Source organism: Solanum verrucosum, unplaced genomic scaffold (assembly GCF_900185275.1).
Source record: "Solanum verrucosum unplaced genomic scaffold, falcon-dt-bn FXZP01000008.1, whole genome shotgun sequence".
Classification (NCBI taxonomy): domain Eukaryota; kingdom Viridiplantae; phylum Streptophyta; class Magnoliopsida; order Solanales; family Solanaceae; genus Solanum; species Solanum verrucosum.
The window spans coordinates 692,369-708,221 of NW_026020195.1; the positions used below are offsets into that span (position 1 = coordinate 692,369).

Here is a 15,853-nt window from a genome sequence, read left to right on the forward strand (position 1 = left end):
CCCTATTTTTATATATAAAAAAATATATTGAATTAAGTGGATCAAATGGAGCGAAGCTAGTAAAATAAGTAGGTCATTGGCTAATTCAAACTTAAACAAATTAGACGAACCATGATTTCATATGCTGATTTTTCCACCCCTAATTTGAAGCTACATTTCACACCCTACTTTGAATGTTTTAATTGTGTTTGAGTTTGACTATGAACATTTAATGCTTAATATGTGTGTTTTATTGTGTAAGATATAATATAATTTCATTCAAAGGAAATAATTTGAAACAAAAACGGATGAAATGGAGCTTCAATGTCTCAAAAGTATTGAAAACACTTTTAATTTAAACTTAACGTAAATTATTAGTTTTATTCCTGAACACTATTGATAGTTTTAAAAATATCCATCCACTTGACTAACTAAACTTAGATACACCCTCGATCTGCCACATGATATAGCAAATGGTCTCAAACTCTTATAGGAGCATGAAACTCTTAATAAAAAATCGATAGAAGTGTTGAAAACACCCCTAAATTTGGTCAGAATTTAGGAGTGTATTCACTGATATTGCAAGATCGGGGATGCATTTATGTCCAGTTAACCAAGTAAAATGGTGTTTTTAAGACTGTCAATAGTTTAAAAATGAAATTAATAATTCACACCAAATTTATAAGTGTTTTCGAAAAATACACTAGCACGACGTGCCAAGATATTTTTGAGTCTGTCTAGTTTGAATTGACCATAAATATATACTATGGTCCGACTAATATTATGATTACCATTGAATTGCTCCGTTGATACATTCAAATTTTGGTTTGGGGTAAGAATTCCTACGACCAAAAATAATTATTGCATTTATATTAAGACTTGGTAAAAAATGATAATATAATTCCAACGATTTCTTTATTTTTAACGCCTTCTAATCTACTTTGCGATCGAAATATTTTTTAATGAAAACTTTGACAAACAAAGGTGTTAATTAAGTAGTAGTTTAGAAGTCTAACTCATTTTTATTCTTAATTAATTAAAATATTTAGTGGAGTGGTTAATTAAGTAATTGACTTATGATCATTATATTGAAGAATTGTCCAAAATTAGGAAGCAACTATATGGTTGGTCTTAAGGGACCACCATCAACCTCTTTGAATTCTTCTAATTAATCCTTTTCAATTTTACCTTCTTTTTTTGTTTTCTAAAGTCTAAGTCTAAGTCCATGTGAATGGATTTTCCTCTTCTATTGGTCAGGGATAATGATGTTCAATTAAATTTAAACGATTTAAAATGAGTTGAGTTAAAATAAATGTTGGATCTAACTGAATTCGAAAAGTTAACTTAGGCATCTTAAAATAAACAACTTCATCTGATATCACTTCATCGATTTTTTAAAAACTAAATTGACATTATAAGAATTTGAAAACATAAAAGTAAGTATAAAATGAAGAAAAAATAAGTATAAATGATATACACGTATTTCATCATGTATGGATGAAATAATTGACTAAGTTTTTTTTTTTTTTTTTTTTTCTTGGGTTGGTAGAGCTTGATGAACTTTTGTATATGACCAAGAGAAATAATTAAGCATCTAAATTAAATTGTCAAGCAATATCTTCATTCAATTACTGAATTAAAAAGATTTATCAGATATAATTTTTTTCTTTTGAGTTTAACGATATGATATCTATAGACCACAAATTCCAAGTTCTATCTCATTTAAGGTTACTAACAAGGTGAATCAAGAAGGGTCGAAGAGCTCATTCGAATCAATGAATCTCGATAATCTAAATATCTATTTATGTATTTAATCCAATCTCTTTCAAACATTATCGTTTGTTCAGTTACTTTTGATTGTTATAGCAAAATGTTGTTATAGAGAACATATTATCTAAAATAACATGAAAGTTTATTCTAAAAAGAACTTATCCGTTATAATGAAATGTTGTTGTAGAAAGAATGATTGTTACAAAAATGTTTATGGTATATAGTAAATGTTAAAATTTCATGGATGAGAATCTTATCTTCGCCATTATCCACTAAAGGGTACTTATTTCCTTCTTTTACCAAAAAAAAGGAATTTAAGATCTCTAATTAAACGTGTGTAAAAATTCCGATCATCCGACCACATCGTTCAGTACTACTGGATATGAAATTTCTCATAAATCATAATCAAGAAAGACCAAAATAGGTTTTTATTATAGTCCAAAGTTTACTATTTTATTAAACATCATTATCCAATGTCGGTCTAATTCCGTTCAACTCTTAATTAACGGTCCAGATTTTAAACAAAATCGTTGACTTTTGACTTCTTAACACCTATCATGGCCCCACAAACCTACTTATCAAATTCATGACGTGACACATTATTTAAATTATTTTTTTCCTTTTTTTTTTCTTTCCAAATTTCAACTTTTCTACTAAATAGAAGTTTTTTTTTTCTATACAGATCACAATATTTTTTACTTAATAAAGACCTTTTTGATTAATTTATTAAATTATTTTGTTATTATAGAGTTTTGTATTGATACTCTATTGAGGACTTGGTCTATTTTTATTTTTCAATATCGTATGGCATCATCTGAGTTGAGAGAGTTGAACATATTTTATTAATTAAAAAATGTTGGTGAATAATATAAAGATTACGTTCGAAATACAAATGTCAATCATTGACGTAATGTTTGAAAAAGTAATTAAAGAAATGGAACACTAATTGGTTTTCTTAGTGTAGTTTCCCACGCAAAAGATACACAATATAAGTGGAAAAATTATTGGTGATGTGTATGAGGAAACAAGTAATTATCTTGATTAGGCCATTAATAATTGATCACATTAGGTATCAAAAATAAAGTGTTGATAATAACAAGCATAAGTTTCAGCCGGTAATTACTTTTAATTCTTAACGAGAGGTCTTAGGTTTGATCTCGATATATGGAGTTACTTTTAAAAGGAGATGCTTTACCTCACGTCCAAGGTGAGACTTTTCGGTAAAAAAACAAATTAATCGGACTATAAAATAAGTACTGAACGCCAAAGGAGAGACTCATGTTTTTAAAAATTATTATTTATAATTGTTGTCCGATATTAGTAGCAGGGTCCGACTAAAATGATTGTTAGTTTGATTTTTCATTCGATATTTGATATATGCATTAGAAACCGACTAAATTCATATTTTCTTATTGCAAAGTCTATTTCTGAGAACAGTGCTACCAACAAAGGTTTTTCCATTTCGAAAAACTCAAATATAAAATCTAATTAAAGATTGAGGGAGTGTCGGAGCGATACAAACCATCCCACTGTAATGAATGTTGGTGATTTTACAATGTTAATTTTTTATTTTCTGTAACTAACTTAGAATTTTTGTTAACAAACTAATATCCAAATTGGAATATTAAATTTTGCAGACCCCAATGTATATATTTCAACATCAAGTGCACCTAACACAATTAAACATAGTATTCTCCATGTTAGTTCAAAACCTTTTTTTTTTTTTTTTACTTAATGGACAAGAATTCAATGTGTAATTTTCTAATATTTGACAAATTCTAAGTACACCATGTGGCATCATATATATAAATAATATAAATAACTACTAATTAATGCTTGCAAATTCTGAATTCCTCTATTTTTTCAAACCAAACCACACACAGACAAATTTCTAACGTAAGGGAAACTCATGAGAAAATCCCTAATTTCATTGACTTGAAAAAGAAGTGAAAAAAACAATATTCAAACAAGAGATATAACTAATCTACCTATACTCACTCGATGTTTACATCAAATTATATCATTTTACCACGATTAATGAATTCAAATTTTAAAGTTTATTTTTTACATCGCGATCTCAAGTTAATGAATTCAGAATCGATACTCTAGGCTAGCCAAATCGTAATCAATACCTAAAGGCATTTAGATCCTCCCCTTTAGGTGACGATATATATTAGTTAATTACGATTAAGCAATAAATAAATTTTATACCAAAACATATATACATCATGTATTATCACTATAAATATCAAATGTGAGTAATTTCCGGCCCATTTTATTTATAAAAACATAAAAGAAAGAAAATTTTCTATGCCGGCACTTTCAAATCTTTTTTTATTTTTTAAATTTACCAGTTGACATTTTATTTAAGAAATAATTTAATTTTAGTCAATTGCCGTGTATATCACTTAATACCCCACCCCACCCTACTCCCTCTTTCTCAACATTTTACAAAATTCAAACTCTCTCATTTCCCCATGCATATATAAATAAACCTACTAACATATACTCAAAATTATAAAAATCAATTTCAAGAATCCCTTTAGAAAATTCAAGAAAATATAATCCTTTCATCAATGGCTTTCTCTTTTTCTTCTTCAAAAACCCTTTATTTATCAAGCAAATTAATTTGTTTGATACTTGTTATTTCTCTACTTGTTAGTTATGATCATAATATTGTTGAAGCATCAAGATTTGGGAGAATGGTGATTATGGAGGAAAATCAAGAAAAATCAAGAATATTTTCATCACAACATATGAAGGTATACAAAAAAGAAAATGCATACAAAGTTGATAATTTGTTATATACTATGTTACCAAAAGGGATTCCAATTCCTCCTTCTGCTCCATCAAAGAGACATAATGCTATTGAAGACTCTACACCTCAAAATTGAAAGAAATTTATATATTGGTATACTTTTTTCTTTTCAAATATTGATCAAAAAGGGTTTTGCAAAGGATAGTTTTTTTTTTTCTTTTTACATTAGTATAGGTTGTTTGGTTTGTGATTTTTTGGTTTGAAATGTATATAAACATTGATTTATTGATATATATATATATATATATATAATATGTTACTATAAAGAATGGTGATTCATGGAGCATGATGTGGAAGTTTATTTTTCTTTTGTATTTGGTTGTGGGGTTTGATTATGTTCAATCATAGCTAGCCCTTTGATTGAACCATCTTTCCCAATAGGCAAATGAAGATCGATCTACATAATACTGGTTTATGTGAATTCAATAGCTTTTGTTTGAATTATGTATATCTTTTAAGAAATTTACAATATATATATATTTGATTGCGAACTAAGTTATTACTGTATATAAACTTAAGATAGCAAGCCGTAGGAATCCATGTTATACTTCAAATTCTGAATTCGTCTCATCGATGATGGGAGATTCACTTAATCTTCTTGATTTAGAGTACTATTGTGTGCGTGTTGACTTTTTCATGTCATCGTTGAGTGTAAAAGGTCTTATATAATATGGTTCATCATTTTTCTTTTTGATGAAAGAGACATGAAAAAAGCAACCAAAAAAACTACTCTTTCCATCTCAATTTATATGACATATAGTTTGATTTGTCACACGTTTCAAACATTTTTTTTCTTAAATTTTATATCAAATTAAATTACATCACATAAATTGAAACTAAAGAATAATTTATGTAACAAGTCATAAAAACTGCCTTAGTTTGTGGTCATGCTTGGCTTGAGATAAAGGCAATTAGGTATTGACTCTGACTACTAAAAATCAATCTTTTGGCTGTCTCTTCTTTACTTGCAAGATTTTTCTACTTTCCAAATTCCTAACTTTTTTAGAACTATTTTTATATATACACATTTTATTAGTGGGAACTTTTAATTTTGTTGGCCAAGTTCAAAGGCGTTAGCGTCTTAAAACAAAATGATCGAAAAATCGGAAAAATGATTCATTCACCCTTTTAAGAGAAGGAAAATCTTTGGTTGATTTGTCGTTTTTTATTTGTGATTAAAAGTTAAAGGTGACTGAATAGGCATGTCACACTATTAGAAATAACATATTTTTCCGCCATAAATTAATGAGAAAATTGTGTTATATAAAACATGATTTTTCTATCGAACCAGTTCACTAGGAAAGCGGATGGTGGAAAATAGTTTGTCATTAAAATACTTGGAAGCCTCCTAGTCTCTCCGTGTGAAAACAATCCTATTTTTTCTTTACTCGCTGATTCAATCAAAATATATGTGGAATTAGCGACTAAACATATTATAGTAATTTTTTTAGTAATGCAAAAAATGATAAAATTATCGGTCCCTTATGTTTGGGAATTTGTTCAAAATGATACTTTAAATATATTTCTGAGAAGTTTGTAAATATCAACATCTTATTCAAATATTCTATAAAACTTTAAATATATTTTTGAAAAGTCTGTAAATATCAACATCTTATTCAAATATTATATAAAACTTTAAATATATTTCTGAGTAGTTTGTAAATATCAACATCTTATGATACTATTGTTCGAATTATGACAAATTACATTAACAATATTCTCCTATTAATCAAGAATTGCCCACAATTACATAGTGATGTTTTTCTCATAAAGAAAATTAAAAGACTTAATAACACCAAACAATTGGAAAGTAGAAAAGACTTCTTGCTAATTAAGTGGTTCAAGAAAATGGAAAAAGAAAAGGTACCTATATACCATGTTACTAAAATAATATGGAATATCAATATTTAGTAAGATTAATTAGCTTACTTAGTTTAGTTCTAACTTTCTTAAGGTCACTCAATACATGAATGTCGTTGTACAATGAATTTAGATGCATGCACGCGTTGTAGGATAAATCTGTCTATTTATTCAACTTTATGATTGTTTAAGTGTATACTTATACATATTCAAAGTTTGACGGAAAAATGTGAATCACATGGTCCATATTTTGCATCTTTTGTCTTCGACACAACATACACGAATAACCACACCCCAAAAACTAACAATTGAAATGAAAGAACGTAAAACTATACAAACCAGAGTACATTAGCTCCTTATTAAATCGATGTGAGAAACCAAAATACAAATATTTGTTTGAAATATAGTTTATGAATTTTTTAATTAATCCCCCAATGTGAAAACCTACCACATGCTTTTACAGGATTTGGTTTTTTCATGTTTTCCACATAATTGGTCAAATATTCCTTGAATTTACAGATATTTGCTTGAAATATAGTTTATGATATATATATATTTTTTCTTGTTAAGAATATAAATAAAATTATTGAATCACGCGTGTCGGCAAATATTTAAAGAGCATGTTGATGGAAAATGTCAACCTTAAATCTAGGAATTTGTCCACAAATTATGTGCTCACTTCAACCTGAAAAAAGATAAACATGTAATTTAATTTTCTTGAAAAAAAAATTGTTTGTAAATTACTTGTAATTTTGAGAAAGTCAATGTGTAAGAAAAAACGTTATGGAATTAAGAATTTCTATTTCCAAACACACCGATAAAATCATCCATTATAGCACATATACCTGTTACATAGGAGAGTGACAAGCAAAATGGGAGGGAAATACAGTGTAACTAAAATAAATTATACATAACTTTTGTCATACATGTATCTAAATATAGGTGGACGCATCAAAATCTGATAAAATTCATAACATGAAAGAGATTATATATAGGTTATATCTGAACATGCATATACATATCTAAATGGTGAATGATCTTCATGCTTTCACCATTCCCTGTCTACTTGACTTCCGTTACCATGATATTTCAATATCATTTGTATCACACGACATTTTCCCTCTTCAAGTAGTGATTTGAGGCTAATGTCATGTCCCGTCACTTTGTCAGTCAAATTTTGCATCGGAATAGGGGAGAAAGAATCTAGAGTTGTGGAGAGGTTAATAGAATACTTTAGAACTCCCTAGATATTTTCATGAATGCTTTAAAATTTCCCAAAATTTGTAGAATTTTTTTAGAATATAGGCTAAAGTGTAAATATATAGAAACTTGTAAAGTAAATATTATTTATACTTAGCCCCTAGAAAGTAGTATATATAGAGGGTAAAGTCTTCCTTAGTTGCCTGCAATCACAAACCAAATAATGTTAACAATGCTATATTTTATTAACAAGGGTAGAAGTCAATATGAAAGTAGTGAAAAATAATAAGACGAGAGGGCAGAATATAAAAGAATTCTTGACAAAATAATTAAAGTTCTAGTAGCCGAAACTAAATAAATAATGGTAGGCGAAATTTGCATCAAACTCTTTAATTTCTTTACAAATTTGATGTGCATCAATCTCTTTAATTTCTTTACAAATCCGATGTGCATCAATCTCTTTAATTTCTTTCGATCAAACTTTCCGTATAAACAAAACCATCCATAAAAAATGAACGTGGATCAATATCATCAGAATCAAAAGACCATATTCGATCCTCACATGTTGTATAAATAACGTTTGTTACAAGAACTTTTCTATCAATATCATCTCGGTTGGTATTGATATCGAAGTAGCACTTTACCATCAAAAAAACTATACATGGGTATAATTGAAAACACAAAGCATATTTGCCAATATAAATACACCCATTTCAATAGTCACGTCCCATTTAGGTTGTTTAGGGAATAAATTCACATTTTTTGGTAAGGATATTCTCCTATATGTATCATCTAAAATATTTAAAGAACTCATGGAGTTCTAAGGACAAATATTCCTCACCATGCAATATGGTAGCATCATTCCCAAACCTCACAAATAAATTTTTCTCGAAGAACCACTTTTTAGTGTGAGAATTTCATCTTGTGTATCGCCCTCGTTGTCAACCCTAAGGACTATATAATCATCGCTAGTTGAGTCATATCCCAATCCATAAGTAGAACGTCGTTCTAGCAATTCTAAAGGGGAAATTGTATTGATTCTGACGTGGTGTGGTTCCATAGCAATAACATTGAAGGCTTGCCCCGAGAAGGTCCAGGTCCAGTCCAAATCCCGATGAGAAACAAGGCATCGCAACAACAATAGACTTTAGAACTACTGGTTCGTTCAAAAATAGTTGGCCAAAATACTTTATGTATATGTCGGCCAAAATACTTTATGTATATCATTAACAACTAGTCGATGATTTTGGGATAAACAAGTGGAATAGAAATTAAAATCCCTTTTAGCCAGAGAGGACCCCCAATAAGCAATTTTTGGGAATCACGTCGATTTTTGGCATGATTGTGATGCTTCTTCTTAAAGTAAGGCTCACACATAAAGTATTCCAAGATTTTGAAACACATTTGAAACGAAAAAGAGACTTAACAAGAAGTTTAGTGAGAATCTCCATAAGTATTCCCTCTGGAATATTGTGAGTTGCCATTGCCATAAGTATGATTTAATCCTGCTATGTTGTTTAGGGTTAATCTATTTATAACTTGGTAGATCGATACAGATAAACCTAAAAGGATTCAAGTACTAATTAGGGTTTTTGACCTTCATTATAATTAGGGTTACTCTTGTTTCAACTTTTTGACCTTTATATTAATAAAATAACTTGGAAACCTAAAAGGATTCAAGTAGTACTAATTAGGGTTTGTGAACTTTTTGACCTTCATTTTAATTAGGGTTTTTGACCTTTATTAAAGTATCTTCTTTAAACCAATAGGGTTTGACTATTTTCAAACACTTAGCTTAGAAAACTAATAGGGTTAACACAAGCATTAAAGATCATATATATATATATATATTTGATGATCCTTCTTCTTAAAACAGGAAATGTCACACTCAACTCAAACACAAATACTAGCAAAACTAGAAAGATCATACTCTAGTTAATTTGATAATCCTTCTTCTTAATTAAAAGAGGAAATGTCATACTCAACTCAAACACAAATACTAGCAAAAGAAAGATAAGCACTCAAGAAATAGGGCTGACTTAGCTTAATATATATAGAGAGTAAATAACACTATTTGTCTTATGTATCCCGAGATACATGTAACTGGATGCCTAATCTGGTAAAATTTAGTATAATATTATCAATTAGAGTGTAACTAAGCAATTAACTCATAAACTAGTGAGATTTTTGTAAATTCTTTCCTAAAAACAAAAATAACATTAATTTAATTACATACATAAACAAATGATACCTTAAGGACATTATACTATAGTCCCACAGAACACATTATGCTTGTCGCACTTTTGGGCCCATTTGGGCCTTTCTTTACATTGGTTGTAGCCTTGGGCCTTATATGGTTGGCATACAGCATTAATGGGCTGCAAGCCCAGTATCCTTACAAGCCTTTTATCCTTTCTGAAAGTTATTGCTTTACTAGTAGTAATATTTTGGGAAAATTTCATAAGTAGCGCTATTACTTATTAGTACTTATTTTGGTAAAACGTAGCGTAATATATTGTATCCACGCGCATATAAAATCTAGTCCTAACGGATATAGTATATCATTTTTTTTTTTCTATATATATGTGGCCAACTGTATATGGATATAACCGTTTTGAAAGCAAATTCCAGATGTTGTGATCAACTATATGTGTATGTATGTGTTTTCAAAGCATATTTATTGTCAAAAATAGAAGAACGTGAATGTACGTGAAGACATCATGGTATGTGTGGCCAACTGGATCAATATATGTGTTTTCTAGTAACCTTCAAAATTAGTGACTTCAATGAAGCATATCGATTTTCCAACGAATATCGATATTATTATTTTTAGAAACCGCGACAAATAATTTGAAAAGGAGAGATTAATTCATTGTTTTCTCCAATTTGTGGTTATGTACTTATCATTATGTCTAATCTTGCTTCGAGCTAGCTGATTTCTCATTAATTGTTGAGATTATGGAATTCAAGGGTGATTATTACAAGGAAAAGGTTCCCATCAATCAAGGTCACAATAAGACATGCACAAGAAACAATAAACATCATTTTACCCATGCATTTGGTAGAAATGTTATAGCTTTACATGAAAAAATTGTAATCCCTCCGTTTTAAAAAAGAATGACCTAGTTTAACTTAAAACGAAATTTAAAAAAAGAAAGAAGATTTTTAATCTTGTGGTTCTAAATTAAAGTTATGTCAAATGTACCAAAATGTCCTTTAATCTTGTGGCCTTAAACATGTTACGTGGAAAGTTAAAGTTAAAGTGTTGCCAAAAAAGAAAATGGGTCATTCTTTTTTAAACACACTAAAAAGGAAATTGGGTTTTTTTTTAAAAACAGAGAGTACAAATTTTAATAGAATAAAGTTAATAATCAGTTTGATACCCTTATCACTAATAAACACATCTATAGAGTAAAGAGATATAGTCAAATCGCTCAAATCAACAGACGATATATCACACTATATTAAAATCAACAATTTTGCAAATTTAAAGAAAAAAGAGTTATGATGTGGGGATTGACTTAATGTCTTTGCCTATCTACAAGTCTTACATTTTTTTTTTCTTGTCATGCAAAATATAAAAAGGTCATTGAACTTTGATAGTCATAAATATTTGATTGACATGAGTAGCGCATAGTTAATATCAAATACACCCATAAGATGATATGTCATATGAAGCACTCTTTTTATTTTCATAAAACTCGAAATTTCTGATTAAACGTAGAGGGATGGTCATAAATTTTACCTCATCCTTGCTTGGTTATGTATTGAAAGGACATTAGTTGGATATTTTTCCATAGTGAGAAAGAGAGAAATTATAGATAAGCAACAAAAATAGAGAGACAATGACAAATAAGAAAGCTAAACAAAACAAGATCAAGTGGTATACCCTAAGTTGAACCCTATAAAGGAGACCAATTGATTGTGAGTATTCATCTACTTTTTCCCACTCATAAAACTATGTTTCCATTGTGTATATAACACTGACATGATGTTTACTTGATATAAATTTGTCATTTCATTAGTCAAACTATAATTATTTTTTTATAAAAAAAAAAGTAGTATGCCAATGAATAGAGGAAAGGAAAACAAAAAGAAGTTAAAAGTCATTTACAACCACAACAATAGTATTATAGGATTTTTTTAATTAAAAAAATAGGGTATACATTAACGTTACTTTAACTTTATCGAACAGAAAATTATTTTTAATAGACAATCAATTTTTAAAAAATTACCAAACTAATCGAGTTGGTAATTTTTAGTAGTTTCTTTGTATAACTAACTCGGTATCTAGCTTGATTATTAATCTGGATTTATGTTGTGTAAAATTTATTTAGGAAGAAAGTGTTTTCTATTGGAAATTTGTTCATTTCAGAACTTGATATCTCAAATATTTCAAATAGTTACATACATTTGAAAGTTGGTTCATTTATTGTTTTGAAATATGTATAATAAGGATTTGATTGATACGATCATAACAATCGACATAACACGATACAAAAGTCTATTATTTATTATATCTCTTATAATCGATTGATTAGTTATCCATTTAGTTTATCCTATAGCAAAGTTGAAATATTCTATGTTTGACAATAAATAGTAAAGTTATAAACTTAAATTAGACAAAAAAAAAAAGAAAAAAAAAAGGAGAAGACAAAAGTGAGATAAATAGATATAACCCTTTAAGTTTGTAAGACAAACTTTTGATTCAGCCTAACAAACGTGAACATATTATATTGAAATCAAATCACCCCAATTATAAAGAGAACAATAAAAGTAAAAAAGAAAAAGCGAATAGGGAAACCATGGATTATGGTGTAGTAGTAAGTCTGTTTCATTCTTAATCACAGATCTCGAGTTTGAGCCCTAAGTATGGAAAAAATTATATTGGTAGCGCCACTTCCAAATAAATCTTGCAGTGTGTGATCTGAATTTAATCGGAGCTTTAATGCATACTTCAAACACCGAATGAAAGAAAAAGAAAAGTCAATTATCAACTATAGGCTTCTAATTCAAGAAAAGCACACATCAACACACGTGTTGGAGATAATTGGAAGTGAATTATTTGGTTCATATAATCATGTTGCTATATTTGTTTTTATCAAAATCCATGGCACTATCATATCTAATGGAGTAATCAAATATGGTTCTCCTTTTTGCAAGAAATTAATTACTTTATCTCCATCACTTTCCTTATTAAAATTATAATTAGAGTCTTCTAGTTTTCTTAATTCCCTTCCAAACAAGTTATTAGTGGATTATTATATTTGGATGTGTTACATTGTAATTGTCTTGATGGTGAAAGGAGATCGTTGTGGTAATCACTAGAAGGCCCTCGTTTAGGTATATGTTCTTGTAAATCTTTTTTTCTTTGGCGGAATAGTTGCATAATTTATACTCAATTTTGAAATCACCATTCAAGCCATATTTGCACGTCATATAAATTTTCAAGTCTCGTTTCAGACGTTATATCTGAAGTTTCACATGACTGGAGCTCAAGCGCTTATGACAAAATAACACTAATTGACTAGGGTTGATATACCTTTTGATCATGGTAACTCTATCCTAGTGATGAGAAGTTTGTGACATTAACTTAAATAGTCGCCCACTCAAAAGATAGTCGACTTATATATAATATATAAGTATATTAACCAGTGATTATAAATATTTTTGATCGAATAACGGAGTAGCTTCTCCAAAGAACAATAAGGCAACAATGAAATTCATCACCTAGATTTACTTCATTGGTGTAATCTTGTAGAAAAAAGTTCAATTCCACCTTATCTCATAAATATAAAAAATATAAACAATAGACTAGATCAAAATGAAAAAAAGTACAACTCACTTAACAAAATCTAAATGAAAATAAGATTCATAAACTTCTTATAGGAAAAAGAGAGTACCAAAGTTTACTTCATCATCTTTCACTTCAACAAAACTAGAAAAACATAATCTATACATATATAGTTCACACCCCCCTCCATATCTTTAATTTGTCTTCCCCATACCCTGATAGTACATTAAAAGTTTAAAACAAACCAAAAATACATAATTATACCATATTCCCTCCCTCCAAACTCATCATAAAAAACTAACTTCTTATGTCTTCATAAGAACTTATGATCATATACTAATACATATATAATTCAACCCGAACATAACAAGGTACTCAGTGAAATAGTCGAGACAACACAAGTTGACTAGAACGCCACGGTTTAAACCCTAAGCAAGTAAAGGCTAAGTTCAGGACCACCATGACCATCAGGATTCATCATGTAAAAGGCCTCAGAATCTTTTGACCCAACAACTCTTTCAAATTTAGCCCTCATATACATTAATTCACCTTCTAACCCAATTCCATCACCATCACTTGGTAAAACTCCAGCACCCATTGAAACAGGCCCAATAGAGTTCAAAATCTTCCATTCATCAGGCCCACATTCTCTTTTCATTGCATAGCCACATTTTCTACCATTACAATATGTCCTCCAAATTGGCTCTTCTAGCAATTTTACCCCTTTTTTCCCTGTCCTCTTATCTGATTCTAATGCAATTCTAACCAATCCTGATGCCATTTCTCTAACTAAATGACTTGTAGGAGTGGCCATTTCTACAAAGAATGCTGGGCCCAATTTAGGATCTTCTTGAAATGCAAAATGAACATGTCCTCTTCTATAACCAAATAAAGTACCAACAACTTTACTCCCAAGCCCTATTTGTGTTCGGCTCTTACCAAAAGTAAGAGCCGAACGAAGCTTAGAAACTGTCGAACGCGACAGTTTCTTGCTTACTGTGGATGCATTCGCTGTAGAATGCATCCCAAAATACTCTTCCTCGCCTCTAAGCGAGGAAGAGTGGAAATCATTTAAGTAAACTTCATCATCATACTCTTCATCTTCAACTTTTTTCTTGAAATTGAAGTACCTTCTTGAAAAAGAGAAGGACTCATGTTGGTTTTTAGCCATTATTGTTCTCATTTGTTTTGAAATTTGAAGTAAAACAAAAGAGACAAAGAGAAGTTGAGGAAGTTAGGAAAATATGAGAAGTTGTTTTTGACTCTTTTATGTTTTTTTGGGGGGTCTAATATTGTGGTTTTTATGGGGTTTGAAAGTGATTTTGTTTTTTTTTTTTAAAATATATTTTTTGAATCAATTTGTTGGACTTTGGGAAATAAATGAATTTTAGTAGCAGAGAGAATCCTGACAAAAGAAGGTGAGCAGCCCTACCTAACTGTATCAAGAAAAATGGAGCACAGAGAACAAGAGAATGTGAAATTGGGAAAAGATAAATAGTAGTGGTGGAAGGTAAAGATTGAGAGATAAAAGGATCTTGTTTCGTAGTTTTAATTTGTTTGTCTTATTCTGACTTGATACGGGACCAGAAAAGTCATAAAGAAGGTCATAAACTAAAAATATGCCAAATGTATAGATATTCGACAATTTGATGGTTTTAAACATGTCATATGTCAAGTGGAAATTGAAATTAAAGAGTTGGCAGATAAAAGAGGCATTCTCTTTAATACAGACTAAAAAGGAAAGTATGATAAATAAATTGTAACGAAAGGAGTATAAGACAAGATTTTTTTATTTTTCATTCGGTTCATTGAAGCTCGACTAACTAGATTCATGTTGCGTATGACCTATTCGAGAGAAATGCTTCCTACAAAAAATTATTCATATTCAAGACTCTAATTTAAAATCTCTGATTAAAGAAGGATACACGTTATCTATTGCACCAAATCTCGGTGGTGTTATCTTTTGTTTTTATCAAATGGTGTTGTAGGTTGTATTAGTGATGGTGTTTAAATTAGTTTGTATGCATCTGATCTATTCGATTTTGAACCGCCCTATATAGTAGGAATGTTTGTTAATTAGACACTTCATTACTTAGTGTAATTCTTAAACTTAATGGTGTCTATAAATATACCATTATGAATATTGAAAGACATGTACTAAAGTCCTAAAAGCAGCTAAATTTACGATTAAATATTTTCTTCAATTAGAAGGATTTTTAGGTTGTGAATAATGAAAATAAATTTATTTTATATGAATTTCTGATTATCAATAATACGTATTGTGTTTATAATTTAAATACTACGAGAGCTTAGTACATCGAACGAACGTTATCAAGTGACATATACATTGAAAACAACTAAACGACAGGTGAAAGGCCAAAACCAAACACACCCACTAGGGACTTTTGCAATTCAAGATTTAGTAATTAAAA

At 29.4% G+C, this 15,853-nt stretch overlaps 1 protein-coding gene across 1 annotated transcript; it reads right to left on the reverse strand.

Moving 5' to 3' along the window:
* Positions 1–13,707: 13,707 nt before the first annotated feature.
* On the reverse strand, positions 13,708–14,609 carry LOC125829874 (protein MIZU-KUSSEI 1). Its single transcript, XM_049509088.1, has one exon. It carries the CDS (start codon positions 14,602–14,604, stop codon positions 13,843–13,845), a length of 762 nt encoding a protein of 253 aa, XP_049365045.1. The 5' UTR covers positions 14,605–14,609; the 3' UTR covers positions 13,708–13,842.
* Between the last annotated feature and the right edge of the window lie 1,244 nt (positions 14,610–15,853).

Excerpts from the sequence above, each read along its gene's own strand:
- LOC125829874 (XM_049509088.1), bottom strand. The coding sequence starts at position 14,604 with ATGAGAACAATAATGGCTAAAAACCAACATGAGTCCTTCTCTTTTTCA.